The sequence below is a fragment of the Carcharodon carcharias genome, chromosome 12 (assembly GCF_017639515.1).
Source record: "Carcharodon carcharias isolate sCarCar2 chromosome 12, sCarCar2.pri, whole genome shotgun sequence".
NCBI lineage: Eukaryota > Metazoa > Chordata > Chondrichthyes > Lamniformes > Lamnidae > Carcharodon > Carcharodon carcharias.
The window spans coordinates 96,316,740-96,327,139 of record NC_054478.1 but is presented as its reverse complement, the minus strand read 5'-3'; the positions used below and the strand labels follow the sequence as shown (position 1 = coordinate 96,327,139).

The following is a 10,400-nucleotide window of genomic DNA, read 5'->3' as shown; positions in this document are numbered from 1 at the left end:
CATTCTTCCAGAGCATTTGCCTCATTTCTTGGTCATCATCCTGGACATTTAACCAATATTTAAATTTGCCAGTAGTTTCCCCTCAACATCCCCCAATTATCACACCCCTTCATTCACTGGACTCCCCTGGAATATGTGTCACCTGAGTATCCAGGTCATTGGCCTTTGGATATGTCAGGTGTGTTGTGATCAATCACATTACTCTTGTCACAGAATCACAGTGCAGAAGAGACCCTTCGGCCCTTCGAGTCTGCACCGACACGTGAGAAACACCTGACCTACCGAACTAATCCCATTTACCAGCACTTGGCCCATAGCCTTGAATGTTATGACGCGCCAAGTGCTCATCCAGGTACTTTTTAAAGGATGTGAGGCAACCCACCTCCACCACCCTCCCAGGCACTGCATTCCAGACCATCACCACCCTCTGGGTAAAAAAGTTTTTCCTCACATCCCCCCTAAACCTCCTGCCCCTCACCTTGAACTTATGCCCCCTTGTGACTGACCCTTCAAAAAAGGGGAACAGCTGCTCCCTATCCACCCTGTCCATGCCCCTCATAATCTTGTACACCTCGATCAGGTCGTCCCTCAGTCTTCTCTGCTCCAACGCAAACCACCCAATTCTATCTAACCTCTCTTCATAACTTAAATGTTTCATCCCAGGCAACATCCTGGTGAATCTCCTCTGCACCCCCTCCAGTGCAATCACATCCTTCCTAAAATGTGGTGACCAGAACTGCATACAGTACTCCAGCTGTGGCCCCACCAAGGTTCTATACAATTCCAACATGATCTCCCTACTTTTATAATCTATGCCTCGATTGATAAAGGCAAGTGTCCCATATGCCTTTTTCACCACCCCACTAACATGCCCCTCCACCTTCAGAGACCTATGGACACACACGCCAAGGTCCCTTTGTTCCTTAGAACTTCCTAGTGTCATGCCATTCATTGAATATTTCCTTGTCAAATTACTCCTTCCAAAGTGTATCACCTCTCACTTTTCAGGGTTAACTTACATCTGCCACTTATCTGTGCATTTGACCATCCTGTCTATATCTTCCTGTAGCCCAAGACACTCAACCTCACTGTTAATCAACCTTTGTGTCATCCGCAATCTTACTAATCCTAACCCCCACACAGTCATCTATGTTGTTTATATAAATGACAAATAATAGGGGACCCAGCACAGATCCCTGTGGTACGCCACTGGACACTGGCTTCCAGTCACTAAAGGATCCTTCTGTCATCACCCTCTGCCTCCTACAACTAAGCCAATTTTGAATCCACCTTATAAAATTACCCTGTATCCCATGTGCCTTTGCCTTCTTTATAAATCTCCCATGTGGGACTTTGTCAAAGGCTTTGCTGAAATCCATATAAACTACATCAACTGCACTACCCTCATCTACACACCTGGTCACCTCCTCAAAAAATTCAATCAAATTTGTTAAGCATGACCTCCCTCTGACAAAGCTATGCTGACTATCCCTGTCCAGTCCTCTATTTACTGATTTTGTTCCTCAGCACCTTCAACAGTAAACAAAGGAGCATTTGAAGTACAAGGTGCCTGGTTTACTCCTTTCAGTTGTTCAGCGTCTGAGATTTTATAATTAATTCCAATACATGATGAATGAAGCTTAAGAGTTTGGTTATCATGTTTGATAAGTGCTTATTCTTATTGTATAATAAATCTCCTAAATGGAAGTTCATCTCAGATAGTCTTCGGCGATGCCTCTGCACTCTCAGAATTTTTCAGAGATTTGATGAGAACCTGTCTCCCAGCACATAAAACATTCAAATTTTCTGAAGAAAATTGGACTTATTGTATTACCTACTGGCACAGGAGGACTAATGCACAGAACAGAAGGCAATTTGAGATTTCACCCATGATACGGATTATTCCCTCCAACCAAAATAAACTTTTTTCATGAAGTGCCTATGCTAGTACATTTGTCAACTTGCAGTTTGTTTGACCAGTTAAAATGTTATGCCACTTTTCATCAATGAAAGCATGATTCATTTCAGAGTTCATTGCTGAAAGGACTGAATATCCATAACCATAATATTCATAATTTCGCACATCTCAACTTGTCACTGGTAAATTTCCCTCCATTATCAATCAGATATTTACTTCACTGATGTCCCAAGTCCAGTTATTCAACATTTCTCCAAGGTTTTGTCAATAATAGTCCTTTTGTCTTTATGTTTGTAGGAAGACTAAAGCTGGCCAGCAAGTCTATAAAATGTAGAATGAAAAATTTCTGTCTTTGTCCTATACCTTTAGATCCATCAGAACTACCTTGTTAAAGTTTTATGCAAAAGGACACAGTAGAATTCTCCAATACTTCTTAGATTTCAAAATTCTCATCAACTTCTATGCATTTTTAGTAGGATTGAGTAAATGGTCTTTTTTTAAAAAATGTTAATTCCATTAATGCTTGTTTAACACTAATGAGTGATACAATAACAGGTGAAGCAGTGCTTCACTTGCAACTCCTTCAATTTGGTCTACTGCATCCACTGCTCCCAATATGACCTCCTCTATATTGGAGATACCAAACACAGACTGGGTGACCACATTGCGGAACACCTCCAGTCTGTCCACAAGCATGACCTAGACCTTCCAGTCACTTGCCATTTCAATGCACCATCCTGCTCTCATGTCCATCTTTGGCCTGCTGCAATGTTCCAGTGAAGCCTAATGCAAACTGGAGGAACAGCATTTCATCTTCCGATTAGACACTATACAGCCTTCTGGACTTCACATTGAGTTCAACAACTTCAAGCCATGAATTCTCTCCTCCATCCTCAACCACTATTTTTCTACAATCATTTTTATTTTTATCCACTTATTTTTATTCATTTATCCATGGGTTTTATCCCCCTTTCCTCCACCACCCTCTCCCCATCCCCCTACAGGGCCATCTGTTACTTGTTCTTTGTTTTTTCACACAATGCTACCCTTGTTCTGCCATTACATTCTGCTGTGTTACCTTTACGCCAGTAACAGCACATTTTTTTTTAAAAAAAAGCAATAACCACTACCATTAACATTCCCTTTGTCCTTTAGTTTATTACATCTTTGTCAATCCCTCTTTTGTCCCCACCTATCGTTGGCCTTTTATCCAGCTCCACTTGCCCCATCCCCCCTTTAACAGTATAAATTTAATCTCATTTCCACTTCCCTTCAGCTCTGAAGTGTCATACGGACTTGAAACGTTAACTCTCTCTCTCCACAGATGCTGCCAGGCCAAGTTTTTCCATCATTTTGTTACAATAACATCCTTTTTTTAAAAATTCACTCATGGGATGTGGGCATCACTGGCTAGGCCAGCATTTATTGCCCATCCCTAATTGCCCTTAAGGTAGTGGTGAGCTGCCTTCTTGAACCACTGAAATGGTTAAACCGCAGTTCGATATTTTTCAAAAATAATTTCCTTACCATGCTCCATGTTAAATTTCATTAGTGCCTTTTTCATGGAAGGTATACTCAACACCCCAGGTACGTCACTGCACACGATACCAGTACTTATAAAATAGCTTATTCCAGCTATTTTACATGGAATTTCAACTCTTTGGTAACTTCAAAGTGTCATCAATGGCTTGTAGCCTTGTACTTGTTTTGTCTTCTGGCTTGATGAGGTTTCTGTTACCCTATGAGTGACTGAGTCAGTCATTAGTTTTTCTTAGAACTGTTCATTTACAGATAATAACTCATGGAAAGTACATTGTTCTCTGGAGACAGACTATTCTGACCCTGATGTCATGCTTACATCATTATCTAACTAACAACCATTAACCCTTTAACCACCACACCTAAAATCATTTAGTCCTTTTATGTTCCTTAATCTTGCATAAAGATGACATAGCGAATCAAGATTTTACCCAATTTGTCCCACATGGTGCTTGTACTTCAACAGTATCTATTACTTCACAGTTAAAGTCCACAACTGATGCATCCATCACAGCACTAAAACTCCTTATGACTAGTATATTATGTTCTAATTTATCATTAAATTCATCCTCAAGTTTTTCTTTTGTGGCATTTCAAGGAATACGCCTCTTCACTTTGGGTATTTCAGCACAATGGGACCTTGAATCACATCTGAGCCACATGGAAACTGTTCCTTCAGCATTCCCAAGACTCATTTGCTATTATTATTGTTCTAATCTTGTCTTCTGCTGTAATAGCCATATCTACTATAAGTGCTCTCAGCCTCATTCTGCCTGCCTTTAATCCTTCCATTGTACTGATGTCTGCATACAGTATCTGGACTATTTTGAAATCTGGCAATCATTGAGCCTTCTATTCGGTGTGTCACCACAAGAATGTATTACTTGTTCCATGAGGGCTGAAAGAAATGACTGTTTCCCTAGAATTTTTTTATTTTATTTTTTAAAAAAGGCAGTAGACATTTGACTCAACATATCTTCTTTTCCAAGTACCGAAAAACAGTTAGGAACAGTAGTGCTACCACACAAAACACCTCAACATATCCATTAATGGAAATGCTTGTACAGACCCTATGATCCCCGCATTGAACTTTATTATTTATCATACAATCTGCTGAAGTTCATGACATATTCTTCCATGGAATGGCCATCTGTTTTTTTTTTGGGGTGACACGTTCTGGCAAGACACATTCTGTCAATGATTCAAATTTAACTAATCATCTTTCTGGTAGATTTTATCCAAGAATTTTAATAGCAGTGTTATGATCCAGTTAGGCACCATTAACATTTAAAACAAAATTCAGATACTTTGTTTTACCCAATAAAACTATTCCAAGATTCCCTTGGAGAAAAACTTTGTATATAAAATTAAACAAAGTTAACATTATAGCTTATAATTACATGCTATGCATTCAGGTTTACTTCAAGAATTATCTTAAGAGATATAAATCTTAAACTTATTTACTTCTGTAGGGATCATTCAAGCATACCACAGTCCTCTGGAAAATTCTCAGCTCCAGCTATTATCAGAGCTAAAATTTTCATTTACCATTTCTTGACTATCAGCACCAGATGGATGCCCCAGTCTCTTGTTCTGGTTACTTTTCAATACTTTCAAGCTAATCTGCTTGCTGCTTACTTTGCCACAAGAGACTGTAGGGACCACTGACCCACTATTTTCAAACGAGGCACAAAATTCAAACTAAAATTAAGCCTCACCCACATTTCAGAGAGTCAATGATGAAGTTTTATTCTGCTTACTGTGCAGGTCTATCTAACTTATTTACTTTGCAGCTCAGAGTATAGCCAAACTTCACAAAGTCCAAATTACAACTAACTCTCAGCAAACAGATAAATTGAAACCAGATAACTACCCCAAGCTCCACTATTCTCCATAACAGATTAGCTTGCTCTGGACAGTCCTCAAACCAACCTTTAGATTAATTATCCCTTATTTATAAGGTGGTCTTTATCTGATGAAGTAACCATGTTTTACAACCTTTCAGTGTTTAATGAATGCTTTTAAGCTAATTTAGCTCTAACTCAAAAAAACAAAAACATCTCTCTGGAATGCCCCAGTTCTTACAAGCATTGCAGGCATCACAACCCCAGCTCTTTAGCTAAGTAAGTACACCTGCTGTTTTATAGCTCTCTTCTTTTCTGACTTCATTCCACAAACATGGGTCACCTTTTCAACTGCCATTTCTTTAACTGTTATGGTAATCTCCAAAGGCCATTTTAATTACCTTGCCTTTCTAGCTGTGGAAAAGGTGACACAGTCCCAACATTTTAAGTATAATAGGCTCCAAGTCTGAGTAAGTGAAATTTGTCCCATTTTTTTTTAACCATTAAGCTTTAATTCCTAAAACTATTATATTCTAAAATACATGAACTAGATATTCACAACAGATGTTCCAAACTTTCATCACTGTCCAATAAACAGGCATCTATCTCACAAAATACTTTATTTCCACATTTCTTGTTTGAAAACAACCAAAGGCTGCATACCTTGTTTGCTTTTCAATAAGGACAGACACCATGTTACATATCCAATTTATTCTTCCATTAGTCATATGGTTCAGGCTCCAAGTATAATAGAGGGTAATCATGCTCCTACAGTTTAAACTTGCACTATCCCATTTTTCACGATTGCCATTGGAATTTTAGGTTCCTGTCTGAAAAATCTTTTCTTAGTTTCAAACCTTTAGGTTCTGCTCCAGAAAGTAAAAGATAGAACTGGAACCAATATTTACACTTTTATAAGCATTCATTTACAGAAATACACATTACTAACAAAAAACCTCCTCACCCCATACACCACAGTTTCAGTCTGATCCCTTTTTTTTTAATGGTCCAACATTTTTATTACTTCAAACCAAATTATAGGATTCGCTCATGTTTACATAGGCTTCTGAGAAGGTCCACGTGGGATACTGGCGCCTGGCCTGAAACGTGGAGGTGGAATTCGGTCCTTTCTGGCCTCTCGTGAACGATTTCTTACCACCTTGCTGTGGATGGCACAGCTGACACAGTAATGCAATTTCACATACAGCTTGGGCAACACATATACATCAAAGACACTGGCCTCTGAAATATCTCGAACTGCAGCAGCCTCCACAATGTTACGGATGACAAACTTCTTAATGGCTTTGTCTTTGGGGACGCAGCGGGCACAGTTTGTGCACCTAATGGGCTGGACGTGGCCATGGCCTTTCTTTGCACGTCCGTTATTTCTTCGCTTCTTAGTCATCTTTAGCACAAATCACAAAGACACAGTGAATCCAAGTTAATGACCACCACCTGCATGTAATTAAACACAATTAGTAGCTCTAACTCTGACCTGATAAAGTTCTTGGCAATTATTACCTTAGATTGAAAAATAGTGCATGTCATTCTGTCATTTAAGAAGGGTGATCATTGGGAAACAAATGAATTGTAGATCACCTAGCCTAACATATGTTGTCAGGAAATTATTAGAGTCTATAATTGAGAATAGGGGGGCTGAGACTGAACACCGCAAAATTTTCCAGTGATCAGAGAGAGCCAGCATAGGCTTTTAAAGGGTGGGTCATGCCTAATGAATCCAATTACACTTTTTGAAGTTGTGGCTAAAATACTGAACAGAGGAATGTCCATGGATGTTATTTATATGGACTTCCCGAAGGCATTCAACATATTCCTCACAAGAGACTGTTAATCAGAGTTGAAGCCCATGTAATTGAAGACAAATAATTGACCTGGTTAGGAAATTGGTTGAATAGCAATAGACTGAGTGTAGGAATGATGGGCAGGTACTCTAATTGGAAGAATGCAGTTTGTGGCCCACAGTGACTCAGCTATTTAACTGGATTCATAGTAACTGCCATGGATGGAAGCATAATAGTTCACAGCAATATAGCTAGATTATATGAATGGGCAAAGCTAAGGCAAATGGATTTCAATGTGGACAAATATGAAGTCATCATATTGACCCTAAAAGAGATAGAAAAGAGTACTTACTGAATAGAGAAAAGTTAGAAACAATGGATGTTCAAAGATATTCAGATTATTAAAATACCATGAACAGGTGCAGAAAATAATCAAAGTTCATGGATTGCTGGCCATTATATCTCAAGGAATAGATGACAAGGAGGTAGAAGTCATGCTTCAGCTATACAAAGCCCTGGAGTACTGTGAGCAGTCTGGGCACTGCACCCGAGGAAGGATAAATTGGCCTGGCATAAAGTGCAATGTAGATTTACCAGAATGATATCTGGGTTCCAAGGCTAAATTACAGAGGGATTGCACAAACTAGTGTTATATACTGTGCAATTTAGAAGTTTACGGATGATTTGATGAAAGTTTGCAAGGTCTTAAGGGCAAGAGTTAGGGTAATTAGAGAGAAACTATTTCTGCAGGTTGGGGAGTCTAAAACTAAGAGTCATATTCTAAAAATTAAAAGCAAATGAAATTAGGAAACACTTCTACATGCAAAAAGTGGTACAAGTTTGGAACCCTCTTCTGCAAATGGCAATTGATGCCAGATCAATTGCAAATTTTAAACCTGAGATTACTAGATTTTTTTTGTAACCAAAAATATTAAGAGATACAAGGCAAAAGTGAGTACACAGAGTTCGGTTGCAGATCAGCCACAGTCTTATTGAATGGTGAAACAGGTTCAAGGGGCTAAATGGACTATTCCTGTTCTTAGCAGGGGCAAAGATATGAAGTACCTGCTAGAAGACAAGCACTGTCAAGTGATTTTACACTCTCAACCACCAGCTCAGAAACAGGATAGATTAAAAGTGAAATCTCCAAATGGTGGGACAGCCACAAGAAATCAATGATAAGGTGGGCAGAGGTGGAAAATAGAAGGTGCATGCTTACACCATCTTCAGCCTGTAAATCAGAAGAGTGTGTGGGATGAGAAGGAAGTGTTATGGCATGGTGGATGGTAAATGCCAAGCTGCTCAAATCCCAGAGGGAAACTTGAAACAGCTGCCAAAATGGTTTTGGCAATTTGTATAGTATGAGGAGTAGTTCTGAACTCAGGAAGTGATGATTTTATGGTAAAACAAACATTTATTAAAATAATAAAGAAAAAAATGTAAAACACAGTTATATTTAAATGCAAGAATGGCTTCATACAGGTAACAGTATTTTTAAACAGTTCCACAAATCTTAACTTAAATACCCTCAGAGCTAACCTTCTGTTTTTCTGTTCAGCAACTCTCCTTATAGATTTTAAAGTCTATAGAATTCCAATAAATTTTACCCCACACTGCCTTTTCCCTTGGGGTGTCCTCTGAGGCTGACAGCAACTGGGCTTCAGGTCTGGCCTTGTTCACTGTCTTCTTGGAGTTCTGCCCAGCTATCCAGCTGTCTTCTGGGAGATCTAAGCAACTACCCCCACCTAGATATCAGTATTTCCTTAAATGCATTCATTCCCTTTGATCTCTCCATTGTCTCAACCAGCATCTTCAGAAATGCTTTCTTTCTAGACTTGCTTAGACAACACATTAGCTCTTAGTCTTGTAAAAACAAACATTCTCTATGTTTACCTTACTTACGCCTTTTTACAACATCCATATATCCCCTTTGAAACAAAACAGCTCAGTTCAAACTATTCCTGTTATTGTTTTATGTAAAAACATGATTGAAGTTCCTCTTGGCTCATTAACATATCAAAACCACCTCTTACTGTTGACTCTAGACCTCTGCAATCACTCTAACTCTTAATCTAAGTACAGCCTGATTTCCAGTACACAATAAAATATGCCAGGGTTATTACCAGAAGAAAAATATTACAATTTCTTGTTTTCTTGACAGAAGAAGGATTAGATTTGAGAATATTGTCATCTTTGGTGGTTTCAGTCCCATTGCTGGACACATCCTCAACAATGGCCATTCCAATAATGGCTAGCACCATCTCCTCCATGGGGTTGAGGACAAGTAGGCATGCCTGTCACCGTTCAGTTTGCTCCTGTTGTCTCCAGCTGTGTTCTGTTTTGTCCTGCAAGAGAGAAGCAAGTGTGTCAGTGAATGTTGCACAATCTGTTCAGGTATGGGACTGGCAGTTGAAAAGCTGACAGTGTGTGTTATCTGTGAGATGTGGGTGTAAGGCTTGCAGCAGTGCTAAATGTGTGAGGGTGAAATGAAGCATATGAATGTTATTATGATCCCCAGCTGAGGTTACCCCTGTACAAGCCTGAGCCCAGGGTGAAACCCAGCTTGATAGATCCTAACTTTTAATTTGTTTGTTTAGATACGTGGCGAGTGGCTACTGAACAGTTACAGAAGTCAACTAATGAACTTTTAATAAAATTAATAAAACATTTATGTAACAAGAAAAGATGAGCTATCTTACAATACTTCTTTACCTGCAACTACACCTTTACAGATATATACAGATTTGTAAGGATAACACAAGTTACTGATCTATCTTATACTCTAAAGTTCACAATACGTACGCAGTCCATGTACCAACAGGCAACCTGTGGTCAGACACATGACATTCTGAAACCAATGACAGATGCCACCTTAGATAGATGCTATGTATCTCTCCTCAACTCGCCCCAGACTCTTGTTACATCGTGAGCCAACCATCTTTCACACGAGGGTTTCCAATCTCCACTTTCCAAGAACTCACCTTGGAATCTTCTCCCAAATCGATGCTTCCTCTCAGATGCCTTCAGTAAGGGTTCACCTCCAGGGTTTCAAACTCTCCTTCTGATGTTCCTCTTCCAAGTCACCACATACATTCAAGTTGTCTTCCACACACTCTCTCACTGACTCAGCTGTCAACAGCACACCATTGTTTCACATGCCCAAAGCAAAGAGTTACAAGCCTTCGGCCGTCTTTTAGGACCTTCTGGACTATCACTTTAAATCTACTTCCTTTAAGCTTGAATCTTGGAGCCTTCCTTTCTGCTCCTTACTTTCACTTCCACAGAACAAAATCTTTT

At 39.3% G+C, this 10,400-nt stretch overlaps 1 protein-coding gene across 1 annotated transcript; it reads right to left on the bottom strand.

Moving 5' to 3' along the window:
- Positions 1-6,294: 6,294 nt before the first annotated feature.
- On the bottom strand, positions 6,295-6,739 carry LOC121285101 (40S ribosomal protein S26-like). The gene has a single exon (XM_041201243.1). The coding sequence runs from the start codon at positions 6,704-6,706 to the stop codon at positions 6,356-6,358; it is 351 nt and encodes a 116-aa protein (XP_041057177.1). The 5' UTR covers positions 6,707-6,739; the 3' UTR covers positions 6,295-6,355.
- Positions 6,740-10,400: the final 3,661 nt, after the last annotated feature.